This window comes from Carettochelys insculpta, chromosome 8 (genome assembly GCF_033958435.1).
Source record: "Carettochelys insculpta isolate YL-2023 chromosome 8, ASM3395843v1, whole genome shotgun sequence".
NCBI lineage: Eukaryota > Metazoa > Chordata > Testudines > Carettochelyidae > Carettochelys > Carettochelys insculpta.
In genome coordinates this window covers 58,783,881-58,804,125 of record NC_134144.1, presented here as the reverse complement: position 1 = coordinate 58,804,125, position 20,245 = coordinate 58,783,881, and the positions used below count along the sequence as shown (strand labels likewise).

Sequence of the window (20,245 nt, the reverse complement as noted above, 5' to 3'; positions counted from 1 at the left end):
CTGGACAACTGGGAAGAAGTAGCAGATGACCGCCACAGATGGAGGCAGGGGTTACACAAGGGCCTTCAGAAGGGCGAGATGAAGATCAGACAACTAGCAGAGGAGAAGCAAGCGCACAGAAAGCACAATAAGGACTTGCCAGACACCCACTACATCTGCAAGAGATGCAGCAAGGACTGTCACTCTCGTGTGGGTCTTCATAGTCATAGACGCTGTAAATGAAGTCCTCAATTGAAACTTTAAAGGGCGCGATCCATAGTCTATGCAGACTGAAGGATGCCTACTACTACTGATGGTCTGTGAACTGATTGCACTTGTCCTGAGCTTATTTTATTCATAACCGTAATCATTTTCCAAAAAAACAGTCTCTGGATTACATGCAAATGGGGTATTATGGTTATTCATTATGATTGATCGTGATTCTGTTCTGTTCTGTAACTGGAACACAAAATGAGGGAGAGTGAATGGCTAATACTGTTTCTTGTGCTCTGTTGCTTGCATACAAATATGGATTTATCCAAGACTAGCAGGTCATAATAAACATTCAACAAAAAAACTGGCCTGAATGTTCTGTAAAAATGAATCGAAAGGAGCACAAATATACAAACAAATGTAATTGAGTCAGGTTTCGTAAATAACATTTGTGAATGCTTTTTCCAGTAGCTGAGCACTGCTGCTGAAGGGAGTGCATGTGTGTAATGCAGTGCATCAGCTATCAATATACATCCCAGTATAAAAAAATATAAACATAAGGTTACTCATTTAAATACTTAAGCCTTATGTACACTGATGAATAGTAACAGAGAGGTAGCTGTGTTAGTCTGTATCTTAACAAAACAAAAAAGAGGAGTCCTGTGGCACTTTAAAGACTAACAAAATAATTTATTAGGTGATGAGCTTTGGTGGGGCAGATCTGGATATAGAGCTGTACTGGAAATAGTGGCACACAAACAGTCATCTCCAAATAAACTATTTAGTCAGTCTTTAGCGTGCTACCCGACTGCTTTTTTTGTCTTGCCTACATTGGCAGTAGAGTATAGGCTGCAGGCACTATTTGAATAGCTAAATGCCACAGTGAAAAGCAAGCTAAGTCTACCTGTTGTGTGTTCTTACACAAGGCACTGAAAGCCTTCAGGGAAATACTATAGGAGTAGGAAGTTGTTAGTGCCTCTTTCTGCTGTGAGGAAAGGCAAGGGTAGCAGGAAGCAGCATACTACCCTGAAAAAATAGTGTGAGGTTCTCAGTCCCATGAGGGGGAACAGAACACTACAGCCACAAGGTATGTGGATAAGGCATCCTTTCTGTGGACTTCAACAGTAACTAGATGCTTTTGAAAGTCCCACCATACGCCTGTCTGCATCTCTACTTGTCTAAAAATCTGGCCCTTCCTTTTTTATCATAGCTGAAATTTATCAGCAGTTAGTTATGTCACCGCTTCCATTATAAACCCTGATATTACGTGGTCCTAATGTTGTAGAAAACTCTTTGGGCATTACGCTTAGCCTCTGAAAGATGGTTTTGGTGGGAAAATTCCATTTAATTGTTTGTTAATATTTACCTACTTGTCAAAACTTTGCTCACGAATGTATTCAAAGGAAATTAACAAAATTTCCTCAAAACCTTCCTTGCAAATACTCTTTATTGTGAGAAAAGCACCAGAAGTGTAGCACTTCAAAGACTAACAAAATGATTTATTTGGTGATGAGCTTTCATGAGACAGACCCACTTCTTCAGAGCAGTTTCAAGAAGTGGGTCTCTCCCATGAGAACTCATCACCGAATAGATCATTTTGTTAAATAGTAACAGAGAGGAAGCCGTGCTAGTCTATACACTATCAAAACAAAAAGCAGTCAAGTAGCACTTTAAAGACTAGCAAAATAGTTTATTAGGTGAGCTTTCGTGGGACAGACACACTTCTTCAGAAGAAGTGGGTCTGTCCCACGAAAGCTCACCTAATAAACTATTTTGCTAGTCTCTAAAGTGCTACTTGACTGCTTTTTGTTTTGGTCATTTTGTTAGTCTTTAAAGTGCTACATTTCTGCTGCTTTGTTTTGTTGGAGTACAGACTCACAGGGCTACCTCTCTGTTCTTTATTGTGAGGTAAGTCCAGGTTTAGGTTGAAAACATTTAGATCCTAATTACATGGGATTAAAATTCACTTTTGAGCATGCTCAATTGACATCTGAGACGTTCTTTGGGTATGTCACGCTGTGATGGAGTGGGGGATACCTGTGTGTGTGTGAGTGGCTCACAGAGCGTGTGGGTCTCCTGCTGAGGGTAACCTTGACAGCCAGGTAACACCTTTGTACTGGAGACAAAGGAGGAGGTGGAGTCTGAGGGGTTTAAATTGGAACTGGGAGTTGGGAAGCAGTTAGTCTGGGTTGGGGGAGAGAGAGAACAAGGAGGGGGCAAGGCCCGGGCTGTGGGGGCCCCTCGGGGCCTCCTCTCCCCAACATGGATTGGACTGGCTGTCTCTGCCGGCTGCACTGACTCCGTACGACGCTGTGTCCTGTCGGCTAATAAACCCGCTGTTCTCCTGCTAAGTGAGAGTCACTCCTGCCTGCGGACGGGGTATGGAGCTTGGGGGACCCCGAACCCCATCACACACGCATCAACAAAAAACCTGGGGTACCAAGACTCAGATTCATATGGCATAGTCTGGAGGCTTAAAAACTGCAGTGTAGGTGTTTGAACTCAGTCTGGACTCTGAGCCCATCTCCCTCTTGCTTGGTTTCAAGGCCTTGGCCTCAACCTGAGCTACAAGGTTTACCCTAAAATTTTAGTCCCACCATCCAAGTCCTACAAGCCCAGGACAGATGACCCAGCCTAGCCCCAACTCTCTTATTTCAGTGTAGATGTGAACCCCTGGAGCAGTGTTCCCTCTAATATTTTCCATCCAAGGGCAGAATATATTTTGTTGTGTGAACTGACTCACGTGTGGATGTACACCACCAGTAGAAGCCTATCCTGTCCACTCTGGGTGGCTGTGGGCAGTCTGCTAATCAGGTTTGTGGCATTGGAATCTCTCCTGGACATTTGCCCAAGTGCTCCACTTACAGGGAGCACTGCTACTGCTGCCATTTCATATCACAACATCAGACATCCCTGCTCAGTCTGCCAGGCAGCTCCTGGTGCAATTGACTGATGGAAGTTTCTTTTCTTTGTCTCCCAGCCAAAGGTGGTGAATTGAAGGGCTTACACATTCAGTCATGACCTGCAAAACAACTGTCGGCCTTTAACTTTAAAGTATGCTTGATTAATAAACCCTCTCCTCATATATGTGTTAAATTATACATTCTAGTCTTTCCAGCTAAAATGTGACCTCCTTAAAGTCCTTAAGTGCTTCACAGCATAGTTGGAACTGTTAGATTCTTGCTTCATCTTTTTTGTTTGAAACGCCACGTCAAATGTGAATAAGTGAAGGAGATTTAGCTTTCTTCATCTATATCAATAATTAATAAATGTCTACTTTCAAGGCCCCCCCCCCAACAGTCTTCCTTTAGTTGAAATGATATGCTCCGTATTGAAGTCTTATTGAAGTCTAGGTGGTATTCATTGTTTTCTGTCTTTTCCCTGGCCAGATTACCACCTTTTGAGCTTAGTTTCATCGCTCTTTTTTTTTTTCCTGGCTGTGGTTGAAAAGCAACATAAGGGGCAAAGATTTTGCCCAAAGGCTCATGTAACTTCTGTCTTCATCCTCTCAAACCTGCTGTTCTGGAATCCCTTCACCCTCTGGGAATTCCATGCCGGTGGGTAGAAAACTACTCTCTAAATAAAACTTCTTGTGATGAAAAAACAGAAAATCTTACAATGTACATCTGGCTTTTATTTCAAAAATAAATTCATTTAAGCTGCATTAGAGTCTGTGGCTGATTTTTGTTACTTTCAGAGTTATGGGATGTTATCTTAAGAAAATTAATTTTCTATTGTTGGGTTATATTTTACTAGGTTTCCTGAGGGGAAAAAAATCTGTTCCAGCTCATCCTTTTAGTTCTGCAAATTAATTATCTGCAGCTGATCATCATGGTTCTGCATTAACACCTTTTGCTGATATTGTTTGGTTGATCTGCCCTTTTCGTTATCATTGATGTTTGTTCTTAAAACAACCTGCAATATTTTTTTCATTTTTCTCATGCTAATTTTTTTGAGCTTCTCCACCTCTCCTGCAGTTCATGTTAAATTGTTGTTCTGAAGTCTTTTACTTTAGTAATAATGATTAGGAACCATTAGGGCTGTACTGGAGATGGTGCCTTAGCTATCTTGTAATATGGAGAGAGACTAAATGTGAAAATAAGCTTTCAGGGTGGTGGTAGTACAAAGCCCAGTTAAAAATATTAAGCAGGATTCTATAGAACATTGGTACATAAAAAACATCTTTCATATACCAGGCATAAAAGTACTTTACATTAATAAGATGCACCTTGCAAAACGTGGAGGTGAGGAGAGTATAACCATTTCACAGTAGGGAGAGTCTGGTATTAAAAGTTTTTTAGCACCTGCACCTCCCATCAGTTTCCGCTGCTCACACTCGCATTGACCATAGTAGTCCATGGAGTCACGAGGAGTAAGGGAAGTTGCGGTGGGGACCACAAGGTAAGTTCAATTAAGTAATGTTAATTCCAGCTGTGCTATTCATGTAGTTGGAGTTGCATAATTTAATTCAACTTTGCCCCTTAGTATAGAGCTGCCCTAAAAGAGGAAGGTCCAATTGGAGAAGGAAATGAGGCAGTGGGCAAAAATGTCCAGGAAAGATGGGTACCAAGCAGCAGGAAAACATATACAGGGGACAGGATTAGAGGATGATTGAATGTCAGGAAACAGATGAGTGAGGGAGACAAGGGCAGAATAGTGCATTTAAAGTGTGTTAAAACGCTGCTAATATTTTCAATGTAAGCAATTGTATTTGGTGCAGTGACACACATGTAAACAAGAGGATAGGTGTTCTGAGTCATTCGTGAAGATGTGGTCCATGCGCTGAGAATTTGAGGCTCTCTGAGTTGTAGATCACTCAAAAATCATAACAAAAAAGCAGTCAAGTAGCACTTTAAAGACTAACAAAATAATTTATTAGGTGAACTTTCGTGGGCCAGACCCGCTTCTTCAGACCATAGCCAGACCAGAACAGACTCAATATTTAAGGCATAAATTATTGTGTTAGTCTTTAAAGTGCTACTTGACTGCTTTCTTGTTTTGATAGTATATAGACTAACATGGCTCCCTCTCTGTTACTATTCAAAAATCATATAGTGTCTAATTAAGCTGAAACATATTTTCCCATCCATAATCAAAATCTTTGTGTATAGCCAGTGGTATAGGTTTCCAGTAAACTATATCTGAGCTTAGGAGCCTTCTCTATTACTTCTCTGCTTTAAATAAGAGGCAGTTTCAAAACTAGGGCTCTGTGAATTAAATTTATTTCCCTTCCTAGCAACTTCTGTAGTGAAGGTTCTTGATAAGGTTAGAATTGGTAACAAAAGGCAAATGTAAAAAAGATCTGTTGCGTATTTTAAAGATACAGTTGTGCGTTTTATCTTAGTTAAATATTGTCTCAGCAAGGAACAATCTTCTAATGTACATAAACTGAGAAAAAATTAACAAATGAAAGGATAATTTAGAATTGATCCATCTAAAAATAGTTACTTTGTAAATACTGATGTTTGCAAAAATATTAATATTTGGAATGATACTGTAGGAAGGGCAGAAGTTTGTCTTTCAGCCTTGTGCAATAAAGCTCTTCATGAGGGCACAAATTCTGAATTGTAATACCAATGCTAATAAAAACAACAGTCAAATACACTCCAGTGGAGATGCCTTAAGCTTTGCAGAATGGTCTGCCTCCAAAATACAGATGATCATAAAAAGGATTAGATGTGAATGAAAGATGGTTTTCAGTCTGTCGTTGTATTCTTTATTGAGACTGAAAAGAGGAAATGGTTTTCAGGGTGCTAAAAATTGTTTTCCACCTTATCTAAGGCTACTGGGAGAGACCCAGTGTAGGCAGATAGGGGAGGAGCATTGTCTGTCGCTATCAATCAATCAAAAGATACTAGGTAGCAAGAAATCTAATAATCAGAATCTGGTTTCTGCTGGATGGAATGAGAAATGCTCAGCTGTTGATTACTGGCCAGATAACTACTAAAAGGTAGTTGGGCCTAAGCTATCGGAGAAGGAAGCTATGGGTTCTCTTCCTGTGGTTGCTAGGGAGTTCTGAGTGGCTATGTTGTGTTGCATGGTGACAGCTGTAGCCACAGATTTCCTGGTATTTTTATATTGTCCTGTATAACAGCATGGATCACACTTCTGCAAACCCGCCAAAAATAAATCTCAAGTCCTGGCAATGATGTAATTGTGATTTGTGAGAATCTGACAGTTTAGGGTGAAAAGAGAGGAGCAGTGTCAGAATAACACAGTTGCTGAACCCAGCAAAATTATTCTACAAAATATTCATATCAGCTGAGGTGGGTAAGCACATAGCAAATGCTTACTTACCTGGAGTTTTTCAAGCTGGTGTTACAAAGATAACCTGAGACAAGTCTTATAGTGTGATATGAGATGGTTTCTAATATTTTTTCCCTCTTTCAGTAGGTGGCAAAATGATTTTCTGATCATTTGGTTGCAAAAATGGATGCATAATATCATATAAACATGAAAATGTACATCCAGTGCTGGCAATATTCATTGAAAGTATTATGCAACTTATACGCACACCTATGATTACCTTTGACATTCAGATCAGAGCCTAAATTCAATTGTCAGCTCTTCAACTAAGTTGAGAAGAGGACTTCTATGCAGAAATAAGTAAGAATTTGAATAACCCTATAGCACAGTTGCTGCCAAACAAATGGCTCTTTAATTTCTGAAATCTTAATTCCATTAATTTCTGCACTTTCTCAGATAGTGCTTTTATTTACAGTTATTTGTCTAGTCTCATAAAATAACTATATTCAGAGTGCTTACCAGGAACAAATCTGTGGGTAGAAATTTTATTTGCTGACCCAGGTTTATAACTTTCCCACATAACTAGTAAAACACTACAAAGCTGGGTACATTAAAAAAGACTGTTCTTTCTGTGAACCAGACATATGGTTGATTGAAGTATGTATTAATTTTCATGATTTTTTTTAAATTGTCTTAATTTTACTGTATATATTTTGGTTGGGGAAGACTTCACTGCCTGAGGGATTTTCACCTCACTGACGACTGATCTTTAAAGTAGAGCAAGAGCTGTTGTTTTGAAAAGCTGATTACCTTTGATTTTTTTCCTTGAGTTGTTTTTGTTCATGGAACTGAGGTTCCTTGATGGGGATGATGGATGAGAAGTTGTTTGCAGCATGTGTGTCTCTTTAGTTGTGCTGACACAACATTTTTAATTTTGACTACATGTGGGTTTTTTAATGGTTTTTCAACAAGGAGATGCAGTGTGACTGTGCTAGGAAAGTGCAGATGTAGGTTGCACCAGTAATGCATATGTTAAAAAAAAAACCTCATTCTGCACATTTTTATTCAGCTTTAGCAAGTTCGTGTCCTTCCTTGCAAAAGAGATCATTCTTCACGTGAACCTAAAGTGATACCTCTGCCTTTTCTGGTCTGGTGTGTCTGGATTCTGGCCTGGGTTAAGTCCAGGAGCACACTACTCATGTTGGTCAGTGATCTCCTGGCGAGGAATAGAGATCTGTTGTCCATGCAGGTATGAGGTCTGGAACTGGAGGTGATGCAGTTAGTTTGCCTGTGGTCCTTGGGCGTTGCATAAATCTGCTCTTGGGTGGGTTCTTACTTTTTCTCTCAGGCTGTAATAGAGTTAAGCAACTGCTCTTCTGCCAAGAGGCCTCTATCAGGTGGTATGTGCTGTGATGAATTATGCCTTATCCGGAGTGTGTGAGAACTTGCTAGGAGAGTTAGTGCAGGAGGGACTGGAGTGCTTTTGTTATCTTGATCATACCCAGCATATAATTTCATGTTGTCTAGCCCAGATGAGGGTCTTTTTTTTGTGCAGGAATGAGTGGGAGGCATGAGATGGGACAGGCGGGTTGAGGCATAGAACACGGTAATGACCTTCAACATACTTTGTCATTTGTGAATTCCGCTTTCTCTGTGAAGTAATTAGCTTTCTGTGGTAATAAAATGTTAAATAATAAGAAGCAGCAGAATAAAAGCTCTGTTATGTGATGTGTTGTGGAAAGGAGGTGCCAGTTAGTTGAATATTCTGGTTAATTGATTTATACTTTGCCAATTTTCAAAGAATTGGAATAGAATAAAGTTACTCCCCAGCCCATCAGTAGCTTTGCACTACAAAGTGGCTGGCTTCTTGAAGCACTGTAGGTGTATACAGTTTTCTGTACAGTAAGTTATTTTGTGATACTACATACCACTATGGGCAGTGGACGGCATACACCAAGAACACTAAAAATACACTTAATGCCAAAACTCTGCTAAGTGTAATTTAATCTTTCTTTGACTCAGAAGGCAAGTCAGGATCTTGCCTCAGGGTCATCATTATTAATGTCAATTATCATAGTAGAACGTGTAGGAGACTGGTCTGAATTTATAATGACCTACAGGACCACAACTATAGCTAAGTGGCTGTAGCACCCTGAGTTCTTTCTATGTTGATGTAAGTTGTGGTTACATTTGGTGTAGGTCAGCTCAACTGTGACACCAACCAGCACCTCTACTGCAATTACTAATGAATGTATGAAAGACAGCAACTTCCAGCTGGGTCCGACTTTCTTAACCTGAAGGTGCTACCCTTCAGATCACCTCATAGAGAAGAGGGACAGCTGAAAGCTATGCAGTGAGTTCACTCATTCAGTAGCTTCTTTTACCTCTGTTATTAAAAGCATGTTTCAGACTTTATATTGCTTAACATATAAAATAAAAGCTGTTATTTTAGCTGAATTAAAAATTCCCAAAATACATCTATTGTGTCCCCTTTCATGCCCACGCCTCTTTTCAGAACATTATCATCTCTCCATCTTTCTTCCAATCCTCAACTACATCTGAAGCAGGGCACAGAATAACTACCTTTGTATGCAAGTCAGCACAGTAAGAGAAGTAGAATGATGCCAGGTTGTCAGTTGAGGAAGACAGATGGACTGAAGGAGATGACAGTGGTAAAAAGTGAGAGAGAGAGAGAGAGAGAGAGAGAGAGTGTGTGTGTGTGTGTGTGTAAAAGTATAGGGTAAATTGAGGAGACATGCCATTAAAACGCTTTTCGCCTTGAACAAGCATCCTGCCTTCACTTTCAAAAACAGTTCTGTCATTTGTGAACAGGCTAGGTGGCAACCCAACCTAAGTTTTCTTATCAAAAGTCCATGATTGTACTAAATAGTTTGAAATCTTTCAAGTTTTCTGTCAAACTTACCACATTATGTAGCTTAGCTACACAGAAATGGGCAGCAGCAGATGCTACTCTCTTCATGCTAGTGACCTATTTATTTGTCAAATTGTTTGATGTGAGGAGAAATAGAACAGTAACAATCCCCCTCCAGAATTTTTTTCCCCAAGTACAGATCTCACTGTGATGCGAATCAAAAGGTTTAATCATAGAATCATAATCATAGAAGAGTAGGACTGGAAGGGACCTCGAGAGGCCATCGAGTCCAGCCCCCTGCCCTCATGGCAGGACCAAGCACTTTCTAGACCATCCCTGAAAGCCATCTATCTAACCTCTTCTTAAATATCTCCAGTGATGGAGATTCTACCACCTCCCTTGGCAATTCGTTCCAGTGTTTGATCCCCCTGACAGTTAGGAACTTTTTCCTAATGTCCAACCTGAACCTCCCCTGCTGCAATTTAAGTCCATTGCCTCTTGTTCTATCCTCAGAGGCAAGGAAGAACAACTTCCCTCCCTCTGCCTTATGACACCCTTTTAGATACCTGAAAACTGCTATCGTGTCCCCCCTCAATCTTCTCTTTTCCAAACTAAACAAGCCCAATTCTCTCAGCCTTTTGATGTCCTAAGAAATGAACACCCCAGAAAATCCTGTATGCAGGGTGTCAGGATGGTTACTTTATAGTCCTGGTGTAGGTTCAACCTCACTTATCCCTCCCTGCCCCCATTTTCCTAACTAAAAATAGGCAAACTATTTACCACTTCAGCACCACCAGTGCATCTCTTCTTTTTTACCTTCTTCAAAGATTTCTGAAAAACACCAGTTTGGCACCTTCTACATTCCACATTTGTTCAATAATTTATTGTATTCAATACATCTCTAAGTTATTTGGAGCTTAACCTGTCATCTCTACTGTCTTGTGCATGCTAAGGATGCCAAGTTATAACAAATAACTCAGACTGGTTTTAACCTCTGATTTCAGCATGTATAATTAACTGTTGAAGGATGTCCTCACAACCAGAGTAAATTTTTCATCAGAAGAAAATGCAAACTATCCTGGAGCCTTATTGTTCTGGACTAGTGCTCTGGGACAAGATTTTGCAAGGGGTCTGCTCTCTATCCAGATTTCTAAAGTTCATGGAAGCTATGTTCCCCATTTATAGAAAAGAGAAATCAGTTATGCTGGCCAGTTGAAGTGCTGCATAGGCATAGCAAGATGACCCAACAGTCAGGACCCAGCTGTCCATCTAGTTGACTCAAAGCCCATATTTCTCCTAAAGCTTCTAATGTGGTCAAGGCCTGGAAAGACAAAGGGTGGATGGTAAAGAGATGTTGCAGAACAAGCATATATGTCACCACTAATCCTGTTTTTAATCCTTAGGGATTTGTTTATGTGCACAAGCACAACAATGACAGCCATTACAGCATTCAGAATATCATCACAGGTTAACCTGATTTATGAATGCAAGTGTCAGAAGGAAATCGGGGTACTGCACTGCATTCCCAGCCTGGCAATAAGAGTGCGGTCTTTCAAGTTAAGAGAACCAGATCAGATTAACAGACACAGAAGGTAGGGGTTAGAGCTGCAAAGAAGGGTAGTATAGAAACATATCAGGTCTTGAAAGCTAGTGAATGGCACATTTAAGGCCATTGTTGAAGAAAGTTTTCAGATTAGTTTTCTTTAAACCAAAGCTCTGAAGAAAAATGTTGAAAATTAAAAATGTGTGATTACTAAAGTTTCCTGCTGATTTTTGTCACAAGTCTATTTAAGGCAACTGAAACGGGCTTGTACATTTAGACAGAACCACAGAAGAGTGACAGTGTACCAAAACGGAAAGAACCTCCTTGTACTGTTTCAGGAGTGAAGAATGAAACATCCTGACCTCCAGGCATGTGCTTAATAACCTTTCATCTTGTGGCTGTCTGAGCACGCCTTTTATTTGGAAAACTAGAAAAACAAGTTGAAATTAGCATTCATTCACAAACCTCTGTGTTCTCATCTTAGTCCTGACAAGAGCTATTTAGATGAGATGATAGAAGACGGTGGGCCTGAAAACTGACTTCCTTTACCATGGAATTCAAACTTCTCACGTCCATTAAAACGTCAAGGCTTGAGGTAGTATTTTCTCAATGAAAAAGCAAAACTGCTGTATCATATCTGATCTTTTAAAAAGAGCATATCAAGAACTAGCAGATTCTTTGCCAGCAAGTCTACTGTAAAGACAAGCTTAAGAGAGTCAATCAACATACAATATGGAGGAAAGATCTTTTTCTGTCGTTCTTAAAGCAAGATGGAAAATGCTACAGAAGTGATTTAGAATGGGCTTGCTCATTTGAAAGCTATTTTATCCATTATTACAGTAAACTCTTTCATATCCGGCAGCTCTGGGACTGGGAGGTTGCTGGATGATCAAATATGCCAGGTAATAGAGAGCATTGGTGGAATTGCAGCAGGGGGGCAGGGTTGTAAAGCCCCACGAGCAGCCTCAGATGCTGGAACTAGTAGCTGGTTGGAGTGCCAGGGCCAAGGGCTGGGAGCCCCTCTGGCAGCCCAGAGGGAAGCAGGGTGAGCTCGTGCGCTCAGATCTGCTCTCAAACATCAGGTTTGTGCCAGTTATTTGAGAGTTCTAATGAAACGAATACCAGATAAAACAGTTTACTGTAGTGAGCTCAAATTTGAGAGTAGTTGAAGAGGAATCTCATCGGGTGTCCAATATGGGTTTTGATTATTGCTCTTCTCCCTCACTTGTACGTTGACAAAGGTTCACTTCCATGATTACACAATATAATTTGTTTCAGGTAAGCCATAAAAACCGTGCTTTCTGAAAGGCATGTAGCTATCATATAGAGCCCAATTCTGAAAGGTGCAGAGAATATTCCCACTAAAGCAGTAATGATGATGATCACCTTTCATCTTGATCTAAACTTTTGAATTTAGAATGATCTAGGTTGGGCCAGGCAAAATACAGCAGGAGCCTCAGGAAGGCTTCTCTGCCTGCTCCATCCCCATAGGCTGCTCAGAGCAGCCAAGTATGGGGGCCATATGTGACAGTGTTGTAGCTAGAATTCTGTGGAATTGTGGCTGACAGGGAGGGGCATGTAAATGTTTAGCATATCTGGCATGTAAGTAAATACCTTCCAATTCCAGCTATAAAAGTGCTATGTAAATGCTTCTTATCATACGTAGGTGACACAGTGCCAACTCCTTGCTTACAATCTTCCACAAATATAAACAAACTTGTTTGAGAAATCAGTTGAACAAGAAGTGGGACTGAGTGAATTGAAGGCTCTAAAATTTTACATTTATTTTGAATGCAGTTATTTTTGTATGTAATTCTACATTTGCAAATTTTGTCTTTTAGGACACAGAAATTTCATTACTTGTATTCAGTGAATTGAAGGGTGGTCTGTGGTCCGCAGTTTGACAGCCAGTGTGTTAGAACTGTTGTGTCATTTTTAAGTCACTGCTTTGCATTCAAGTGCCACTACCTTTGTGGTCATTTATTGGGTCAGACTAGTATGTGTGACTGAATAACATCCATAGAAATGGTCAGGCAGAAGGGGCTTCTTTGATCTGTTAAACAATACCCGGATTAATATTATGTATATTCTGCTGAAGTAACGTTACGTGTGTCTTACTTTAAAACAACCTGTTGCAGAAGAGTTGCAGAAAGTTAGGAGTAGTAGAGAGGTAGATTAGTCACAGTTTAATGCCCACAATTTACTGGCAGCCCTGTCCCTCTTTTTTTCTGGCTGGGGAGCTTACAAAATCTACTAACCCCATGATCCCAAAAGAGTTAATCTGACCTGTTGGAATCTGTGAATCTGACCTGTTGGAAACCTGATGTTCTCCCTGCCTTTTAACCCTCACCCTAGGGCTGGAGCACCAGGGAAGTGAGGTGTCTTGGAGTCTAAATCAGTAAGGGTTGTTTTGGGGGTTGCCTCTTATTAGTGTGGCCCCCAACTGATTAGTGGTCCCAGAGCTCAAAAAAATTCACCATCCCTACCATAAATAAAGACAATGCTGAAATATATTTTTGAGGATATAAATTTATATTTTATTTTATTTAAAACAAAGTTGTTGGTAAACTAATATGATGAAGTTCAAGTGCTTAATGTGTTTTATTTTGATTTTGATGAATATTTCCTTTCTTACTGGTTATATACAACCCCTTACATTGTAGCTCCAGTGGCCTAATGTGAATAAGTTCGTATTTAAGGTATTTTGATAGAAGCAAAGGCATTTTGTCATTTGAGTGTTCGGCTGGTGGTCCACAGAAAGGTTTGCATTGAATGGGATGTGATATGGACCAAAAAGTTTTGTGAAACAAGCCGTGCCTCTGCCTCCAAAAAATATTTAATGAAACACACTCCAGTGATAAAAATCATAATACTACCCTATTGTATTGCTACACTGGAGTATTTGGTAAAAAGAGCACCATTCTGTTTAAACTCAGGGCACCATCTATAGCTACACCATATTAACACCATAATATAGGTCGGGGTGGCCACTAATTTTCACAGGGGGACCACTCCACATATTTAGGTACTGGTCATGGGCTGACTGTGTGCCTCTCCCTTGCACCAAAAGGGAGGGCCTTGGTCAGGTCTAGGGGCTACATAGAGTATGAAAGAAGAACACTGTGTGAGACAGGCTTGGAGACACAGACTCTGTGTGTGAGCAGTGTGTGTGGCACAGACTGGGTATGTGTGACAGTGTCACAGTGTGTGTGCTGGCTGCTGCTGGGTACTTTTCTGAGAGCCACCATCTGTCTCTTTAAAGGAAGTATGTCCTGCCCTGTTGTGTCCCTCCTCCTCTGTCATGTATTCCCGAGTGAGTCACTAACCATGCATGTATCAGAGAGGTAGCCGTGTTAGCCTGTAGGTTTGAGAACAACAAGAAGTCTTGTGGCACCTTATAGACTAACAGATATTTTGGAGCAAAAGTTTTCGTGGGCAAAGACCCGCTCCATCAGATGCATCCAATGAAGCGTGTCTTTGCCCACGAAAGCTTATGCTCCAAAATATTTGTTAGTCTATAAGATGCCATGAGACTTCTTCTTGTTACCATCCATGGTTCAGACTGGAGCAGCTCCACTGTGTGTCTCCTCTTTGAACTCTGCTCTCTGCAGAGCAGGGGTGCAAAGGCAGGGGAACATCCTGACTTCAGCACTACCTTCTGCCCTGCTCTCGGCCCACCTCAGCACAGCTAGCAGGAGAATCTGAAGAGCAGCTCAGCTGAACATGGAACAAGGTAGGGAGAGGGGCAACCAAACACATGCTGCTGGCTATAAGAACGCACACTCTGCTAATCAGTTGAATGGGTGGGAGAGAAATACTTGGCAGGCCAGATCTAGCCTCTGGGGCTGATTTTGCCCACCCCCATCACAGATGCTTTTTATATCAACAAAAGGGGTTGTTCAACTGATTTAGGTAATCCATCTTCCCAAGCAGCAGTAGCTAGGATGATGAAATAATTCTTCCATCAGCTTAGCTGTGTCTACACTGGTGTTTACTTACAGTGCTGGGTGGTGTGAATTTTCATCGTTCGAGCAATATAGCTACATTAATCTAAATTTTAAGAGACAACCAGGGCTGAATAATTGAGAGCCAGGATTCTTTCTTCTATGAAGTGCACTTCAAATGTGGTTAAATAATAAATGGCATACCTTACGCCGCATTCTAAGCCATCTAACTCACATCTGTGTGAGAGTGCAAAGCTGCAAAAAGAGTACATCTACACAGCAAAGGCCAGACACTGGTGCCCAAGTTAGAACATGTAACAATAGCAATGATCACAGTATGGCACAGGTAGTGCAAGAGTAGCATAGATGTCATGTTGGGACAACACGTTTTGCTACTGTGTCTGCTACAAAAGCTCAAGTACTAACTTGCCATATGCTGACTGGAGTGCTTTGGGGGATTTTTTTTTGGGGGGGAAGGTATTTTTTTGTTTGTTTCGTTTTTAAGTTATTTTTTTCTCAACTTGGTAACTCATTTTGATCTGCTTGTCCTTATCTATAACCACTTATATCCTACTGTTTTGCTTAATAAAAACTCTCTCATTTTTAATCAAACCCAGTGTAAATTTGTTACCTGGGGAGGGCTACCACTGTGCATATCTCCCTTTCATTGATAAAGGGCGCTTACATAATGAGGCCTCCCTGTGCAAATCTTTTACACAGAGAGAGACCAATTTGTTTGGGGTTCTAATCCCTTTTGTGGGTTGATTTCCTGTATGCTGTGCCCTGGAACTGCATCCACCCACAGCTGTGATTAAATAGTGTCTGTACTGCAGGCGGGGGGTTACTCCAACACTGTGCCTTGGCTGGGGAAGAACAGGGGATCTGGCTCAGCAGAACACAGTGGTTGCGGGGAGCCCTGGAGAGCAAGAAGGTGGGAGTCAAAGGTATGATCTGCACCTCGGGGTACATCCCAAGGGTCTTCTGTGACATACCCTGTCACAGTTCCCCCCCTTACCTCCCTTTTCCCTAAGACAGGAATTCTTTGTGCTTAATTCAAACTCTTCTGATGCTGAGTGAAAAATTAACAGATCCAAAATGGTTTTCAGCATCAGGTGGCCTAGCCACAATCTTTGTTGGACCAACCACAGTTTGGGTTTATAGGCCAAGCAATGCTATTCACTGCTCATTGACTTTATCACTGAGCCATCCAGGTTCTGTGGTATCACTGATGGCCCTCGTTAGCACTTTTAGAATTATTCATATTGATGTCCAGAAGCCAATTTCCATAAAGCCTGGCCAGTGGGGTGGTGAGGTCATGATGCTTGGGATTCTTAGAAAAGGCTGGAATCAAGAGGGTGCTCTGAATGTCAGGGGAAAGTATGCGGGGCTCTGTCTAGGTATTTTCAGCTGCCGGAATCAGGTTTTATTGTTCTACACCTTGGATTGCGAATTGAGAAGGCCACCAATGAATAATTCATATTTTCCCTAAACCAGTGGTGCACATACTTTTCCTATCATATCCCCCATTACCAGTCACAGAATCTGCCGTGCCCCTTTCTGTTGTGTAATCCACAGGTTTCACATTTTTTTGGCTGAGCCCCCCTCAGAGTCCATATCCCAGGCACATACACTTGTTTTGAATGGTGTTCTGAGGGAGGGAGTATCCTCCAGCCATTGGTGGCATGCCAGGTGTACCATAGAGGGCAGGGCTATTAACCACGTAGCAGTTGAGGAAACCACCTGCTCCCTGAAGCAGTCAGGCAATCTTGGCTGCTGGAAACCAGCTCTTTGTCTGTCTCACTGCCCACATGTGCTGGGGGAAATGAATAGGGCAGCAATGAAGGGTCACAGCTGGGAGGGGAGTAGAAAGATGCACACATGAGTACTGCCCCTCTGCTGGACAAGGTTCCCTGCTGACTCTTCGTCTGGAGCCCTGTGTGCTTTCCTTTCTGAGTCCCTGTCTGTGAGGACAGGTGGTGTGACTCGAGTCTGGAGCAGCACCAAAAGGACTCTGTCTGGTAGGGGTGTCAGTATTCCTAGGATGGAGCCATCCATTTCTTGGTCACAGTCTTTTGCCAGCATCCCCACTGAAAGAGTATAACTGCTGGTTGGTGGAGCAAGACCTGCAGAGAGACTGACCTTCACAGCCAACACGACCTGCATGAAGCCTGTCTGCTTCAGCCTTTCAGCATGGTACCATCAGATTTTCATGCCCTTCTCCCCACAACCTTATCATCCCTCTGGTGGCCTAATTCCATTGTATGGGAGCCTCTGCCCTAAACAAACATCAGTTAAAAACTTTCGAGCACCTCATTTATGCCCTTTATTTTGTTAGTATCAGTGATGGATTTGGTTTTGCGAGTTTGTTTGACTTACTGCATTTCCAGGATTTTCACATATGACAAAAGAATGGCAAAACTTTAAATCCATACATTTGCTAATATAGGTGATTAGGGTAAAAAATTCTCAGAATAGAATCAAACAGAATGGAATTTTCCCAATTCAGTCACTGAGAAATGGTTTAGCTTACTTAGGTTTGTGCAGATAACATAGCAAAATCATCTTTACTTCCTTGTGCCTGGGTTTCTAAAACATCCAACAGTTCACTTGAAGGGTATGCTACCTTACCTTAAGCTAGCATAGGTACCAAGCAAAACTACAAATAGAACTTTTCAGCAATACTGGCATTAAAGCAACATAAACGCAGCAAAACACATTTTAGTACATAATGTTTTCTGGACTATACAGTTAGTAATAAAACTGCATGCATGGGACTCTTTGCATTATATCAAGGCCAAAGGTGGCCATTTTCTGTATTCAGAGTGGTTTAATTCTACCTGAAAGAAAAGGCTTTTCAGATAATTTTAGATGTGCTCATAAGTGTGTGCCACAACGCAACTAGGCGTCTCTAGAGTTACTCTATGCAAACAGATATTTACGTTGTGTGTTCTACAATCCTGTCTGGGAACATTATACAGTAAAAAGGATACCACTTTACCAAATCCATTTTTTTAACAATGGAGTATGCTTAATTTCTTTGTAGTATTTCTTCTTTTGTAGTGTTTTTATTCTGAAACCCTGATTTGAAAGTTCCAGCAAAAGCTTTCCTTGTCCTGTTTAATATGAACTATTTTGTTAATCAAAATAGGGAGTTTTTTTAATGTGTTTATGCAAAGATGACACCAGCTGATTTTTAGATAATCATATACTCTTTGCTGAAATTTTATATGCAGAAAGTAGAATAGATAGGAGCATTTCAAAATACATAAGGTATAGTGTGACAAGTCAAAAATGTATTTATTCATAAGCAGGGCGCAGAAATATGCTCATCAGACTTGTAGTTAATATGAAATAACTGAGTTCTTTGAAGCTATCCCTCTATGCCAGATGGCACTGAGGCCACACAAGAACAATAAGAGATTCTTACATTAGTTGGAATACTTGTAGAGTAAGCCAGGAGAGTTAAATAATCATGCAGCACTCTTTTCCCCTTGATAGATACCTAGGCACATGCCCTAGCTCTTGCCATAAACAAATAGTGCTGTCACTGCTAGCTCAAATTACTTGCTCTCTGAGAAAAAATTTATGATAGGTAGGATTGTTTTAACTACTCTGTATTGGCAAGATAAAAATCTTAATTCATCCACTGGACTGAAATGCTTTTTCCTTGAAATTCAGTTGGCAAACTTTTAAAAAGAATTCAATTTGATCCAAATTTTCAAATGTGTCCTACACTGGTGAATGTGCATTTAATTTTTTTATACTTCAGATCTTTTCTCATCTTGTTCCTGCTCTGATTCAGATTATGATGTATAAGATATTAAAAATGTACAAATAATGTTGTCTATTCATGTTTTGCTCAAGTTACAACACAAACAAACTACAGATTAGCTGTTCTTACTAGTTTATAGTGACCATATGTTTTTCCCCCCCCCCATGTTTTGGCAGCAGCAGGATGGAACTGAAAGGAGGAAATACACTGACTAATGCACCAGAGTGAAACTGATTCCTGCACTGTGATCTTTACATACCTGGACCATGCATTTGCACCTTGGTTTCGTGCTTTAAGAACCCGTGCAGTGATCGTGACGCTTGTTGGGAAGCCATGGCATTCTTTACTCCATGGAAACTATCCTCTCAAAAACTTGGTTTTTTTCTGGTGACTTTTGGCTTTATTTGGGGAATGATGCTTCTGCATTTTACTATTCAACAGCGAACTCAACATGAAAGCAGTTCAGTGCTTCGTGAGCAAATATTGGATCTCAGCAAACGATATATCAAAGCATTGGCAGAAGAAAATAGAAATGTGGTTGATGGGCCTTATGTTGGGACCATGACAGCATATGGTGAGTGAATATTCTAGAATGCATGAAAGCTTCCTAGAAAATTCTAGTTAGCGAATTTTGGGTTTTTTTCCAACATTATTTCTCTGGCTGAAAAAAATGACCTCATAATGCCGCCCAGTTGTCCGAGCTGTACACTGACAATCTCCCAGTCAGTGGGAAGGACCCTCTACCCACAAGATGTGGAAGAGCAGTGGAACTATTCTGAAGTAGTGCCTAGTTCTTCTGTCCATCGGTCATTCTCTTCCATAGTCCTATTTACTGATCTGCCAGCCCTATCCCTTAAGTTTATGGGACTCAAAAGCCCCAGCAGAGCAGAGTGCTGTAGCACTGAACCCATACTTGGAATTCCCCAAATCTAGCCTTCAGTTTTTTTACTGGAACTGTACAATTGCTGTAAGAATGGATGATTGTAGGTGGGGAAATGCACCCATTGAATTCTGTAATTGTAATGTTTATATTCAAGTTTAGTAGTAAACATTTGCCTTTATAATGAGAACTTCAGAACTACATTGATCCTCTTTTAAAATAATTGGCTGTACTAAGTGAAGCTAATGTGTTTTCTGGCCACCATTGATCCAGTGACAGAGTATAACCGGTCATCAATAGGAACAATCAATTTGCTGTCTCACAAATCCTCAGCTATTCTGTGATCTCCCACTTTAGTCTTCACTTTCTGTGTTCGTGGTCAGCTCTGCCTTTGTGCTTTGAATGTGATGCTTCATTTTGTTTTTCCTTTTTACAGAAAAATTCCAAGTGAAGATTATTAGTAGCCCTCTGTGTGCCCAAAACTGTTCCAGCCTTTCCGCTTGCCAAAAACCAAAGTTTTAGTTCTTAGATCTTGCCAGAGAGTTTTCTCAAAATGTTCTAATTTCAGTTCACATGATTCTTTTTTGTTGAAAGATGAATTGGAAAATGTATAAAACCTTGCAAAAACCCAGAACTGAGAGAACATGTATAAAGTGTAAATGATACAAGGGGAAGGTGCTGGAATTTTAAACATGCCTAAGAATTGCAAATAAATGTTGTCTTAGAAACACCATAAAAATTGTCACCAGAATGTATCATGCTCCTGTGGTGATAAACTTGAAGTTACAGCAGCTGT

At 40.7% G+C, this 20,245-nt stretch overlaps 1 protein-coding gene across 1 annotated transcript in view; it reads left to right on the top strand.

The window, feature by feature from the left end:
* MGAT5 (alpha-1,6-mannosylglycoprotein 6-beta-N-acetylglucosaminyltransferase) overlaps positions 1-20,245 on the top strand; it is a 231,160-nt gene that overhangs the window by 59,987 nt on the left and 150,928 nt on the right. Inside the window, exon 2 of the mRNA XM_075001551.1 lies at positions 18,746-19,143. Coding sequence (XP_074857652.1) covers positions 18,903-19,143 — 241 coding nt within the window. The 5' untranslated portion in view covers positions 18,746-18,902. The remainder of the gene's footprint in view (positions 1-18,745; positions 19,144-20,245) is intronic.